Source organism: Corvus cornix, chromosome 2 (genome assembly GCF_000738735.6).
Source record: "Corvus cornix cornix isolate S_Up_H32 chromosome 2, ASM73873v5, whole genome shotgun sequence".
NCBI lineage: Eukaryota > Metazoa > Chordata > Aves > Passeriformes > Corvidae > Corvus > Corvus cornix.
Window position 1 is genome coordinate 52256167 of NC_046333.1, and position 15435 is coordinate 52271601.

At 38.3% G+C, this 15435-nt stretch overlaps 1 protein-coding gene across 1 annotated transcript in view; it reads left to right on the top strand.

Moving 5' to 3' along the window:
- Positions 1-15435, top strand: part of THSD7A (thrombospondin type 1 domain containing 7A) — a 207111-nt gene that overhangs the window by 148809 nt on the left and 42867 nt on the right. The window contains exons 14-15 of the mRNA XM_039569406.1: positions 11967-12161; positions 14576-14839. Of these exons, the coding sequence (XP_039425340.1) occupies positions 11967-12161; positions 14576-14839 (459 nt within the window). The remainder of the gene's footprint in view (positions 1-11966; positions 12162-14575; positions 14840-15435) is intronic.

Sequence of the window (15435 nt, forward strand, 5' to 3'; positions counted from 1 at the left end):
GAGACTAAACAGAATTGTGCCTGGAATTAACCACTGAGGTGAAACAGTCCTACAGCTGCTGGTTAGACTTCTAAACCACCGACCCTTTGAGCCCAATGATTCAGACATTTTTGCACCATTTCCATTTAACAGCAAATAATTTTTACATCCAAATCCAGCTTTGCTGTCACCTGTTGTCCTGGGGTGATGTTATGAAGCCACTTTATTCCTTAACCATCCGCTTCATGCCCAAGGATGCTCTTTCTTTAAGATGGACCTGGGGGGCTTGGCAGGGCTCAGGAGGGAGTGCCCTGGGAGCGCTGTGCTGGTTTTTGGGTTTCTTTTGTGTTACAGCTAGCTGGGAAAATGTTTTGTCGGTTTTTCTTGTTCTTTTTGCCCTTCCTTTCTCTTGCCTCATTGCCTCTCTTCCCTCCTCGCTGGTCCGGGGAGCCTGAGGAGTGCCCCCGGCTGGTCCAAGCCCACGTGTCTGTTCCCAAATACAATTTGTTGTATTTGGAGGGGTTTTTTTTTAATCCTGTTCTACACGGTTTTGTTTGTGTGTTAATAAACAGTTTGTTTTTTCCACTTTCCCTTATTGTGACCCACTTTTATTGGTGGAGGAAAAGGGGAGGCCCTTTTCCTTTCAGAGGAGACACTCATTCTGGAGTGTTTCCTCCTGAAGTTTTGTCTCCAAAACCAAGACACCTGTCTTCATAGAGAATTTTGTGGCTTTAGCAGTTGTGTATGTGTGGCTCTGTTAAGTATAGCTGGGATAAGGCCTTTGTAGGTGCATTAAATACATTCAATAGGAAAATAAATGCAGTTCGTATTTACTGTGTTACAGTAATTGAATTGCTTTGAACTACTGGCCAACCTTGAATTCCAGGAAGGTTTTTCTCCTTTGTTGTTTCTGAGCGCAAACTTCTATTTGTTAAAGCACTGTTAAGTTATTGGCTCAGCAGATTGTGCCATTCCTGAGGAAGGACATTGCTAACTGCAGAAGTGAAATGTTCAGGTCATTAACTTCCTTGCAGTATTAAAGGAGGTCATGGTATGCTTAAAAAGTTATGAAGTAAATCTTAGGATAGTAGCTCCTGCCGCTTACTCAGAAAGTGTTCCAGGAGATCAATTTAGAGCTTACCACAAAATGAAACCTTAAGGCATTGCCTGTTAATACAAAAGACTTCTGGCTGTGGTAATTATTTCAAAGGTTTATCACAATGGAATCTATTTCTAGCAGCTCTGGAGGATACATTCAGATTACACACTGAGAAAATAAGATTTCTGTCTTTGATGGCAGGAATTCAGATTGTACAAAGTGGTGTCTTCTGTGCTTGTATGGTAGTACCTAAATCTCTTGACTTTGCCTCAAAGTCTGTTAATAAAGAAAGGCAGCTAATAATAGTGCATGCAGATTGGATTTTATTATTCTTTTGTGTTGTGAGAGTTTCTTTTTATTTTTTTAAACATAATTCCAATCATGTACAGGCCACACATATACAGAATAATAAATTATCTTGAAATTAATGGCCTTGTAGTTTTCAAATCTGATAAAACAGACTGGCAGAATTTCCCTTTGGTACTACACAGAGTTCGATATTGTGAAAGATGATGTATTCAAGCAGTAATCTTGTTCCCACAAGCAGATATAATGGAAGTAGCTCTCTAGTGTAATGTGGTCAAGTGGTAGGATGAGTAATCCTTAATTAGGAACCCCTGGAGCAGCTAGGCCAGGAGAAAGCTGGTGTTTTTGATACAATTCGGTGAATGTTTCTGAGATAAATTGTTAGAAAGGAAGATTTTTGTTTACTCCTGTTTTTTTTCAGGTCCATCCCATGTGTAAATTCCATTGTAGAATTCACAGAGCAAGTAATTCAAGTTGGACAGCAAAAGTTTATTTGTGCCTCAGTCCAGATACCTAAATATGAATCTAAATATTGTTTAGGCTGTTGCAGTGGTGAAAGTTACAAGCATTAAAGACAGAGAGGTTTTTGCCCAGTATTTTTTCCCATTTATATAAGTGATATAAATCAACATAAAATGCAAGTTTCAAACTCAGGTATATTATGTATCATGTCTCAGTGTTGTAATACCTCACAATGTGTTGATCGTATCTTTTACTTCTGTACTCAGTAATGTAAACTGATAATCTGTAGGAGCTAAACAAAGTAGTACAGCTTTTCCTTAGATTGAAACAAGTAAAATATTTTACCTTTACAATGAATATGACTTGGAAATACAAGTTGAATTTTTGCACAAAAGTAAATTTCCCTTTGGAAAACATAATTCTCTAATTCTAGAGATTATCAGATAAAGTTTTATTTGCTTCACACCTCAGAAAATTGCATTTTGAACATGAATAGTGTGTTTTATTTCATAATATAATTTATCTCCTACACAGGGCATCAACATATTCCTTATCCCCTCTTAATTTTCAAATTCAGAATAGGCATGTGTGAATTTTCAGTGATACACATTATTTTGTTTGGTCCCCTGAACAAGAGTTGATTTCATGCAAGGTGCTCGCTGAAGGGAGGCTGACCTGAGAGCAAACAGACTGAGCTCTGCCCTGGACAGTATTAAGAAGGTTTTACCAATTCCTGAAGGAAGACGCTGGAAGAGGTTTTATCTCCTCTCCCTGTTAATTATTGGCTCCCTCCTGCATACTTTGCTACTTGTAAATAGAATTTTTACAGGCTGTGGAAAACTTTGCATGTTAATATGTCATTAAAAAATTCTGTACTATAAATAGTTTCTTTAATGGCCATTTTGTGATGTAGAAACAGAAAAGGCTGAGCTTCTACTGTACAAGTCCTTTGAACCACCCCAAAATCAGGAAATGCTAAACACTGAAACAAGAAATCCATTTGGTATAACATTCTGATACTGCATTTATGATTGCTGCTGTAATACAGATATTTTGAACAGTACATTTAACTGTTTGTTTGTGATTTCTATACAAATATTGACTGTGAAAATTGTTGACATACCACCATTTCTTTTTCAACTGAGAAAGAGTTCTCTTTCAAGTTTCTGGTGCTCATGATTGCAGAAATCACACATTCATCCCTTTGTGCTAGTTTGCTTTTGATGACAAAGCGAATAATAATTTTGTAGAAGTAATCTCTGCCCTTTGGTTTCCTGTGCATTGTCCTTTCATTTTGTGTTGATACTCAGTAGAGCAAGTAATTCCATTCTTCTGTGTGGAAAGAGTTCTGAATTCCTCTTTTTCAGTGCAAGGGGATATTGCCATTGCTATCAGCTTGTCCTATTTCTGATCTGATTGCCCACACACAACCACTGTAACACATAGATTATCAGCAAATGTGTTAAATGAGAAAGAATAGGAATGTGCACCAAGGAAAAGATACATCTGACCATGCATTCATTAGCAGTTTATTTTGAACAAAATAGCCTGTTACTGTTAAAATTTTAGTTAGAAAGATAATTAAATCTGAAGGAAAGATTAGAAGTTAGAAATCATTAAAAATGACTGCTTAGGTGTCTGATCTTAAGAGTCTGTGAGTAACTAGAGCATATGCATCCCTTGCTTTATGTCACAACTTTACTATTTGCACTTCCATCCTTCAGCTTTTTTATCACATTTGGTCTTTCTTGGCAGAAGAGATACTTGGGTGAATCATAAAGTTTAGAATTGTGATTCATTGTTAAAGACAACTTTGTTTCTATCTGTCTTGTATAATGAAGGTTTTTTTACAAATCACGTCCGTTTAAATGAATGTCATAAAACTGTAACTTGGGTCAATGCAGAGGAAAGAGAATAAAAGGATTTGGTGGCTTCTGGGTTTTGTTTTAAAAAAAGATTTTCTTTAGAAGTGTTTTTAAAAAATGTTTGTTAGCTATTCATGCAAATAATGGGCAAGTATTTATATCTAATCCTAAGCACAGTAAAATAGCACTTAATACTGAGCAGCAAATTCATTGCTGTAGTCATGAACTGTATTTGAAGAAGGTTGGTGGTCATAGCAATCGTGTTGAATTCCTACGTTGAATGAAAATCTGAATTTGTATCACTGAAAAAATGCCTTTTAACAGTGGATAAGCAGGGCAGGAATGTATTACAGAACTGAAGCAACTTAAGACATCAGTCTTTTGTTCAAAACCCTCAAGAGGAGATGATGTGTGTGCATCAGCAAGGAATTTGAAACCTCCTTTTAACCTACCCAACAAGAAAACTAAATACAGAAAACAGCTATATTTTACTGCAACATTTATGTTGTGTTTATTTTCATCAGCTGTTTCTCAACTAACAAGACTAATTTGATCAGATGTATTGATGAGCCACCTGAAATTCATGAGAGAGGCACAGTGGTGGCAAACACAAAATACCACCCTCCCCCCAAAGAAAATAAAAATAAAAAAACAACTACCAGCCAAAAACTAGAACAAGAGGATAAATGCTTAATAAACCCAAGCTACTAATATTTGATGGGGATTTGGATTCTCATGGTGAGAAGAATCTGCTTCAGCAGGGGTGTGCTAAGAGATATCACTCTGTATTTTTGAGGCCAACATTTATTAATACATAAATCTAACTTCAGAATAGTAGTCTGCTCAATGAGATAGAAAAATGAAGTTTGAAATTGTGAACAACTTAGGCAGGTATGTGTTATGTTATATCTTAAATCTGTGTTAGTAGATCTCGGCTTCAGTGACTTGTGAAGCAACTTAGAAATACAGCTCAAATCCCTTTAGAATTGTATAGGAAAACCTAAGAAAGACTAAAACTTGTTTTGCCAGTAGCTCCTGCAAATTGAAGTAGGGCTTATTGGGCTGCATCCCAATGGTAGTGAAGAGGACATGTAGCAGATGAGAAGCTTGAGTGCCCAAACTGCGGTAGCCTGATCACGTCATGATGTACATGGATGGATGCACATGGTATGGACCATCCCAGTGACCGAAAAGAGATTTGCAGAAGGATGCACAGCCTGCAGTCCTTGCCACCGTGAATCTTCCTCAGAGTTTTGTAGGAGACATGGGATGAAAATTGCGAAATCTGTCAGGATATTCCGTAATAGCAAGAGGAAGGTTAATTGTAAATTTAAACAGAAGTTAAAGTAACCTGACTGTCAGAGAGAATACCTGAATAGCTGTGCTTGATGTAACTGGGAATTGGCCTTTAATAAAGACCTGGTCTCGAGCTCTCACTACTCTTTATTCACAGGGTGTATGTAGTTATTTGAAAGACAAAGGAATGGGAGGAAGCTTCCCAGGATGACCATGAGCATGCAGAGAAGCCTTGCAGGCTTGTTTGAGCCATGGGAGACTCAAAGGCAGAACAAGTGGTCAAAAGCACTTTTCTTGCTCCATAGCTAAAAAGGGACAGCAGCCTCCCTCTCCAGGCATCGCTTATGGAGGCAGGGGACTTTGCTGTTGTGGGTGTTTCATGCCCTTACTGAAAGCACAAGATCATGGAGTGCTGCTCTTCATGGAGCTATAAACTACTATTTTAATGTCATTGAGACTTAACAGATGAGAGTGCTCTATTGCCTAGTTTGTATTTTAGCAAAGTACAGTGATCATCTTCAGTAGTCATACGTAAGAATTTGGACAACTGCTCAAAAGCAGTGTTTACATAAGAAGTTATTTTTTTATTTGCAAAAAAAGAGCCACAATCTCCAGACAACTTTATTTAGCCAAAATACATTGTTATTGTCTTTGGAACATAAAGAACACTCAGGCTTGTATTTTCACAATATTATGGGCATGTGCTCCTTCCTAAGGTACTTCATGGTAGGAACATTTTGTCACACTGTGTCTAGTCTGCTGTGTCCCACAAAGAAAGAAATAAACATAGCTGAAATCATAGCTGAAACTATTCTCTTCTTATGGAAGGCATAAGAAAAGGTAGTGTGCTGAAATAATTCTTGTTTTTTAGAATTGAAAAGGAATATTTTTGTTGTTAAAAACACTTAACAATTGAAAAAATGGTATCACAAGTGTGTTGTAAAAGAAAGGACAATAGATCACCTTCATTTATCAAGAAAATTTTAGGTACAGGATTCACTGAATTTCATATCTCAGTGAAATGTCAGTGAAGTATGCTAATGATGGTAGCACTGGAAAGGTTTTTATATAAGCTAACACATGACATGACTTGCTGAAATACAGTCTCAGTGTTTCATTATGCCCACAAGAAATATATTAGCTTGTAGTCTCCTGTGGGGACTTGGTGGAAACAATGCTATCCGATAAAGTTTTAATTACATCAAAGTCCCTTGTCTATTAAATTTAGACTGCTATTTATTTCACACCTTTCTTCTGGGAGCTAATAGTTGTTAAATACCAGAACATGGTTTCCATGTTAAATTTGATTTTTCTTTTAGCTGTACTCTTGGTTTATGTTTTCACTTAATAATTCAGTGTTTAATTCAGTAATGGAGGAACCATGCTCTTTCCACTTACTGCTAATGTCTGTAATAAATATAATGTGGTTGTATAAGCAAAATAATTAGCCTGGTACGGTATAGCTTTATGTAGTTGAAGACACTTCTCTCTATAGTGAGTTAATCAACTTCTACAGAATGTAGTTAAAAAACCATAGGTTTGATCAAAGATGCAGGGAATGAGTTTGCCCAGATTAGCTTGTGAGTGGAAAAAGTAACTCCTCTAACGGTGAGAGCATTTCAGGTGTCAAGACAGTTAGCTGGCCAAAAAATGTATTAATGGAATGTATAGGGTTGTCAAAATCCCTGCTTCTAATAAAGGAAAAATACCCACTTTTCGCAGTTACAAGGAGTATAAACCTTTCACAATGATACTTGAATCTGGAAAATAACAATAGGAAAATAGAACACAGAATGAATCATCCAGGTCTTGTCAACTAGAAGTAGCACGAATAGTTATGGACAGGCAGTGTGAAAATTAAGATTCGGGAATTGATTTAGTATGCCAAGCTGTCCTCTAATTTGTGTTGTTATTAAGGTGAAATATTTAGGTCTTGAGAATGAAGAGTTTTCCTGCTTTGATTGCTATGGTACAACTGACAGTTAATCTGGAAAAAAACTAAAGTGTTAATCCTCAGGGGAGCTTTTCACCTGAGTCTGCCTGATGTAAATTAGATACATTAATATGAGTCTGAAAAAAATCATGGCAGAGTGGATATATGCTGATGGAGTAATGTTTAATAACTAGGAAAGATGAGGGAATGAATACTAGCTTTAGAGAAACTCAATTTAGCTAGAAAGAAAGAATGTTCTTTGGTGGACAATGTTTACTGTCCTATCAAAGGACTAGATGGAGAAGCAGTATGTAAAATGAGTATTAAACTTTCAAAGAAATTTATTGAAGGATATTGGCTAATTAGTCGACTGTCTGTTAGCCCTTGGCCAAGTATAGTTTTCATTGCTGAAAATGGTGGCCTGTATCTCCCTGATAATGCAGTGAAGATAATGCAATTAGTTTTGCTGATGTGTGCACATAGCAAGGTCAAACTCAAGACAGAGGATTTAGGTTTGACCTCTGTGAATTTCCACATGGCGAAACTAGTCTGAACTATGCTTTTACCTTAAGGAAATTGATGTGTGCTATTAGCAGAGAATTGTATCTCACAAGAATCCAAAGCTATAGCCTAGGCTTTTATTGGAAGATAGGAGTTTGACTTGTGTTTTTCTAAAATATTTGTGTAATCTTAGAAATCCGATAGTATAGATTTTCAATTTTTAGATATTTGATTTTTCTCACTGAATCACTAGACCTACGTCTGAAAAAAATATTTCCTCATATAAACTACACTAAAAATAATAGGATTTGACAGAATAATTGTATTAGACAGTGTGCAGCTGGTCACAATAAGCACAACTTAATGCAGTGCTGAGCCTATTACAAACAGTGCTGGCAGCCCTGCTCCAAAGGGCAGTCAAGGATCAGGGAAGTTGTTTGCTTAGTATCTCAGGAAAAACACACCCCCTCCCTTTCAGTGTTTTACCACAAACGTGTGGCAAAAACAGTTCCCTTGGGACCTTTGGATATATTTTAGTAGGCACAAGGACTTGAAATGGAACATACGGGTCAAGTTCAGCTTCCTACAGTCTTCATGAGGCAGAAATTTAGTTTAGAACTGTCAAAATAAAAAGCTTTTTTAAGAAATCACAGGTCACTAGACCATTACAATTACCTCAAAGCAATCTAAAAAAAAAAAGTTTCCTGAACTGTTGTAGCGGGTTCAGTTCGTAAACCGGGCAGAAACACCAATTAAGTGTAGTGGTTTGGTTCAAAATATCTATTACTTACTTATTTTCCTTCTGTGAGATAAGAATTAGGAGAAAGCAAAGCAGACACAAAACTTAAAAGAATATAAAGAGGTTTATTAACAGACCTAAAAGAAAGAAAAAAAGTCAGACTAAGCCTTCAGAACACTTCTCTTCCCCCCACCTTTCTCCCTTCTCCCACTGACAATGTAAAAAGACAACCCTTAAGATTCTCAATCAGTTTACCACCTCTATAATAACCTTTTTCAGTTCACTTAGGGAGAGGAGTCTCTCTTGCTCATGCTATGGAGACATCTCCACAAGAAACAGTTCTCTCATGGCTTCAATGTTACAGCAAGACAGCCACCCAGGTTGGTTCTCTGCTCGCATGTGAAAGTCCCTTCCCTCGACTTACAGCTTTCCCCACAACTGCTTTCGAGGGTCCAATCTTTAGCTAATGGGGTTCCATTTTAAGGATGAGCTGTTCAGAAACAAAGATTCTCTTCACCTATCTCTGGGAGCATCTTCATCTCCAGGAACAGAGGTCTTCTCCTTGCCTGGGAGCAAGGGTAGTCATCACTTTCATCTACCTCTGTTCAAGCTTCTCATCAAATTACAGCTACTTCAACATTTGCTTATTTCAGCACAGGTGCTTTTCCTCACAATTGCAGTTTGAACGCTCCACCCCCCCCCATGCTTTCATGAAATTGCAACGGGTACTCTGATGTATCATAGTCCATCACCACAGCTTTACAACATTATAGATCCTAGGTTTGAAGCATCTTCTCTTTCTTTCTCTCAGGGTTTCAGCCCTTCCTTCTTCACTGACGTAGGTGTCTTTATGGTGTTTTCTTCACTTGCCTTCACCTTTCCGCTGACTCAGGAGAGGACTGATGTCTGCAGGCTTCATCCGTTCTAGAGGAAACTTACAGCACTAAAAGGGTTCATCTCACCTGGGCCTTGCAGCTGGAATTCGCCTCTCGCTGTTGGCCACATGATCTTTGCTGGGTAGTGGCCTCAGATGAATTTCGGCCGCACTGGCTGAGGGCTGGCCTGCACAGAGCAGAGGGGCTGCCTGCACAGAGCAGGGCTGTGGCGGGGGCCTGGCCCGCATGGAGCAGGGAACTGCCTACACAGAGCTGGGCTGTGGCAGGGGGCCGGCCCGCATGGAGCAGGGGGCTGCCTGCACAGAGCAGGGCTGTGGCGGGGGGCTGGCTTAAAAAAGTTGCCGATACTCAAACTAGCCAGTTGATAGGTTCTGCCAGGTCATAGAGGAAGCTGTAAGCACCTCCTTGCAAGAGAATCACTTCTGTGGCTGAAGCCCTCTTTACTAAAAACCCAAACTATACTAAACCATGATAACTATGCTTCCTTTTTTCCTCCTGGAGGAAATAGTTATAGAATCATAGAATATCCTGAGTTGGAAGGGACCCACAAGGATCATCGAAGTCCAATATCTGGCCCTGCACAGGACAGCCCCAAGAGCCACACCATGTACCTGAGAGTGTTGTCCAAATGCTTCTTGAATTCTGTAAGCCTTGGTGCTGTGACCACTTCCCTGGGAAGCCTCTTCCAGTTCCCAACTGTGTGAAGAACCCTTTCCTTATATCTAAACTAACCCCCCTGACACAGCTTCCGACCACTCCCTTGTGTCCTGTCAATGGTCACCAGAAAGAAGAGATGGGCACCTGTCCCTCTTCTTGCCCACTCATGGGCAGTTTTCTCTTTTATTTATTATCAAACTCCTTTTTTCTCCAGCAGTTGAACGTGATTTTTTTTTTTCAATACATGCTAACAAAGCAATTATTGTCAACACAATTGAAGAGCTATGCTTAAATTATGGAGTATAATTTAAAAAGCTATATTCCTTCATAGGTATACAGAATATTTGGATGCAATGCTACTGCAACAATAGGTGACCCAAATTATTTTACAATCTCGAGCTACCGCATCTACTGAATGCTGTCAGATGCCAAGAAGCATAAATATAATTCTATTGTGTGAACAAACAACTAGAAGTTTCCTATCTTGTTCCTGTATAATAAGTCTTATGTTGTTTTGGGGAAGGACCTAAAGTTAGGTTTACTGAGCTTAGGATAGAATAGATAAGCAACCATGCGTAAAAAAAATATACTTGAGAAACAGTTATAGAGCACTGTTGACTTTGATGAAGGGGTAGAGAGCCTCCTCGGCAAGTTTGCTGGTGATACAAAACTGGGATGGGTGGTTGATACCCCAGAGGTCTGTGTAGCCTTTCAGAAGGATCCAGAGAGTTTGGAGAAATGGGCAGAGAAGAACCATCTGATATAAAACAAGGGCAAGTGCAGGGTCCTGCACCTGGAGAGGAATAACCCCATGCACCAGCATAGGCTGGGACTGACCTGCTGGAGAGCAGCTCTGTGGAGAAGGACCTGGGGGTCCTAGTGGACAATGAGTTTTCCACGAGCCAGCGATGCCCTTTATGGCCAAGGACACCAGTGGTATCCTGGGGCGCATTAGCAAGAGCATTTCCAGCAGGCTGAGGGAGATGATCCTGATCCTCTACTCAGCCCTGGTGAGTCTGCACCTGGAGTCCATTTCTGGGCTCCTCAATACAAGAGATACATGGAACTCCTGGAGCAGATACAGCTGAGGGTAACAAAGACGATTAAGGGACTGGAGCATTTCTCTTTTGAGGAAAGGCTGAGGGAGCTGGGCGTGTTCAGCCTTGAGGAGATTGAGAGGGGATCATATCAATGTCTATAAGTATTTGAAGGGAGGATGTCAAGATGACAGAGCAAGGTTCTTCTTGGTGGTGCCAAGTTTTAGGACACGAGACAACGGGCAGAAACTGAAGCGCAGAATGTTTCACCTGAACATGAAGAAGAAATTTTTTACTGTGAGGATGACTGAGCACTGGAACAGATTGCGCAGAGAAGTTGTGGAGCCTCCTTCCCTGGAGGTATTCAAAAGCCTTCTGGGCACAATTCTGTGCCATGTGCACTAGGGGACCCTGCTTGAGCAGGGACCTCCAGTAATCCCTTAACATTAACCATTCTGTGGTTGTTAAAGACTATATTAATGAAACAGCCCTCCCTATTCTTTGTAAATCCTTATGTTCCAACTCCTTACTCCTTACTGATGTTTCCTTAAGGAATTTGTTTTTCTTCTTAAGTAAGAAGCTTTTATTCAGGACATGGCTATCCTGTTCTATAAAGTTGTACCCCTATTGCCTGATGATCCTTCCCTAGGAAACAACGCTGTATTCTTTAAACCTTTTTCAAGACTAAAAATTGCTGAAGAACATCAGGCAGCAATACTTTTGTAAATGGTTAAGTGGTATCCAGAACTCAAATATGCTTCTAAATTTTATGTCTATCCATCTTTCTAAAATTCAATCTGCTGGTAAAACTTTATAACATATAATTAAGTTACTTAAGATGGTGTTGCAAGTTTTTTAATGTCTGAGATGTAGGCTATGTCAGTAGGAAAAAGGATAATGTGTAAAGTGGTATAGCAGGTGTGGATAACATGGTACAACCTTTATAATATTTACAGTTTTCTGCAATTTTTTTTTCCTGGTAAGTCCTGATAAATTATTTTAAACAAATCTTTAAAAAGTGAGAAATGTCAAATGTATTCATTCAAGGTAAAACTGGTGGCAAATATTAAGTTGTTGTATAGGTATTCTGGGCTTTCAGTGTGATTTTCCAGTAGAATATTGTAGTTTTTACTTAACTGAATAGAGACATTCATTAAAAAAATGCTGAATTAGACTCCACCTCTTTTCGCTTCCAGCAATTACTTGTCGCAGACAAGATGGAGGACCAGCTGACATCAGTGAGTGCCTTAAATACTCTGGCCCATTACCACCCTTAACACAGATGTGCCAGATTCCCTGCCAAGATGACTGTCAGTTTACGAACTGGTCAAAATTTTCTCCCTGTAATGGGGACTGTGGAGGAGTCAGGACAAGAAAACGCACTCTTGTTGGTAAGAGTAACAAGCAAAATAATGCCTCTTTTATTAATTATTGATACTGTTTTGTTTAAAACCTGAGAACTTCTGAGGTTCCCTTATGACAAATGTCACAGTGGCAGAAACCAGATGCAGTGTCATGCTCTATATGCTGTTGGTGGAGCAATACCCAGGAGTAAAAACTCGTGCCATATGTCAGAGACTCTTGATATGGGTAAGTGGCTAGAGAGAAGATGGGAGAACATAGAAAAATGCCTTTTTTTTTCCTAAATATAGTGCACATAGTAGGATTTTTTTTTGTTCTGTTGGGGTTGTTTATTTGTTTGTTTGTGTGGGTTTTTTTGACAGACAAGTCAGCAATCATCTCACCTTAACATGATCAGATGTTAACCCACTTGTCTTCTTCTTCCCACATTTGGTCTCGCCTTAAGTGGACGTCCCTCTCTGATGGTGTTTTTTAGTGCATTTAGAATTACTATGGCAGCTGAGTGCTTTCAGCATTTTGCTATAGATTACCATTTTCAGCCTTAAGCTTTTGTTTACCTCTTTTGAACTTAGCTACAGTCTTGAATGTCAGATTTGTGATTAAGCCAGTCCTTTCTCTGGCTGAATGTTGGCTCTCCGAGTTCTTTCTTTTGCCATTCTTCCATTGTCTACATTCAGCACCACAGACCACATGAGGCAATATGCTTAATTTTCTGCCTTACTTCTTGAGACAATTTTATGTCCTTATTTGTGCTCTTATTTTGTGTCCTTTAGGTTTTACTTAGCAGAATAGAAAGATTTACCAGCGATGCCCTCGCCGCAGACTTGTCCTAGTTCTACATAATGGACACTGTTTCACTTTGAAATATTTTTTTCTCTTCAACCTCTTTTTAATCTGTTGTTTTGTTGGGGGAGTTTTTTGAAATTGTTTTTTCTTCTGCATAAAGTGAAGAGAAAAAAAACATGCTCTGCTTCTAAATTATAATTGAAAGCTCAAGAGTAAGGCTTAGGCTCTGTCACAGCGCTCTTTGCCAATTAGTCTGTATTGTCTGTGGTGAAGGAAAGCTAGCTAAGGGGGGTGCCCATTAGCAGCTTCTGAAAGAATGTGATAGGATCCAAACCCTATCCCCATCTCTATCCCCCTGCAAATCAGAAGACCAGTGGACAATGAATAATTCATGATCTTAAGGAAGCCTCACTGTGACTGTCTAATAATTCCAGTAAACTTTATGTCAGGTTTGCTTCCACAATGAAAAAAATGAACGAAACTGACTAACAGCATTTTTCCATATTTTAAAAACAGAGCAAGAAAGTACATATTTTCCTACCACATCATTAACACTTTGTGATACTTCCTGTCCTCATTTAAGTTACCTATTCGAACTTGCTAACTCTGTGATGTGTGCTATGGTGTGTTCTCTGTGGCAATGTGTTAAGCAGACTAACTTGTAATACTTGACTTGGAGTAAATTTATAATTATTCCCAGTAAATACTTCCAGAGGAGAAGCATACATTTAGTAAGAAGTTGTGTTGTCAAAAGGATGATAAACGTTTTTCCAGGTACCCACTTTCTATTCTAAATGAAGGCAGTAGTAAATACAAGAACTAAGGATGCTGCAAAGTTGTGTCCAGTGCCTTGTTTTGAACAGCAAGGAAAATGCTACATGTATTGGTTTTGCACCAAAAATACAGAATATTAATTTACAGTATTATCTAAGTAACAACTACTTAGATAGTACTTAGTAACAACAACTACTTTTGCAAAGACTACTACATTAATTTATAGGAACTGTCTGGCATGGAGAGAAAACTAAGCAAACTTTACCAAAGAGAAGATTTAAATAGATTTAATGAGAAGGGGAAATTGAGTGGATGGCTATGCTCCAGTTTAGCAAAGAAAACAAGAACAGAATTGAATGGAAACAAATTCAGAAAAGGAGCTTATTCTGTTAGAGGGGAAGAATGGTAATTATGAACGAATGTATGATAACAGATGATTAAATTAAATAATTTTGACGTTTTAAAAGAAGGTGCTATTGTAGCAAAGCTGCATGTTGCTTCCTTCTGCAATTTCATTCAACTTGAAAAAGCTTGATCTGGATAGAAATCTTGTTATTGAACTGCACACTGCTGATGAAATAGGAGGAAAAGGGTGTATTTGTTTAATTGCTAACTTTTTCAAACTTTACTCCCCAAACATTTTTATCCAAAATAAAAATAAATTACATCTTCTTTTTAAAAAAGACATTGCCTTTGTGCAAATTGTAGGTATCCACTACTTTAGAAATTCAAGTCAATAACCTAATTTAATAAGTTTAATGTGACTAATATTAGGCATGTGTATGTGGTTGCAAGCACTTTTTACAGAAGTCTAAATGAAATATTTGGGAGATAAGCTGCAAGCTGATAAAAACTTGCTAAAATAACTATTTTTTCTTTCTAGGAAAAAGTAAGAAAAAGGACAAATGCAGAAATTCTCAGTTGTATCCTCTGATTGAGAATCAGTTTTGTCCATGTGACAAGTACAGTGCTCAGTCTGTGGGAAATTGGTCAGACTGTATTTTACCAGAGGGTAAGACAGAAGTATTGCTGGGAATGAAGGTACAAGGAGACGTTAAGGAATGTGGACAAGGCTATCGTTACCAGGCCATGGCATGCTACGACCAAAACAATCGACTTGTGGAAACATCACGGTGCAACAGTCATGGTATTTACAAGCCTATTTTCTTTCATCTGTTTACTTATGTGCTTTATTTAAATTTAACATTACATGTGTACAAGTAGAATTAGAAGATTAATATTTATTGGTTAGGCTGCCTTTTATCCCAAGATGCCTTCAAACCCAGCACATATTTTTGCTGACTTTTAAAATTTTAACATTAAGTAAAATCATGGTAAGCTACTAATTAGGTATTTTAATTGAAAAAATTAAAATATTGTTCTTTTTCCTGATAACTGTATCTAGAAAATTGAGAATAAAGCCATTTAGAAGCGGCAAATTCTCAAAAAATTAACAAGCACAGGACTATTTTGGAAAGGCTGAAATTCCACAGATTCTTTAAACTCCTTATATAGGCTTATCTCTACCATTTGCTCTTCAGCACTTTAACAAACAGGCATGCATTGACCTGAGTTCAACAGCACACAGCACTTTTTCTCTGTGTAAATCTGTCATGTGTAAAACTAGGATGGTTAAAGACTTTATATTCTTTGTATTTTCATTGCTCCAGGAAAGAACAGTGTTCCTTCCTAAAGGGGATGCATCTGTAGCATTAGGGTCAAAACTGGCAGTTTCTGGCTTTC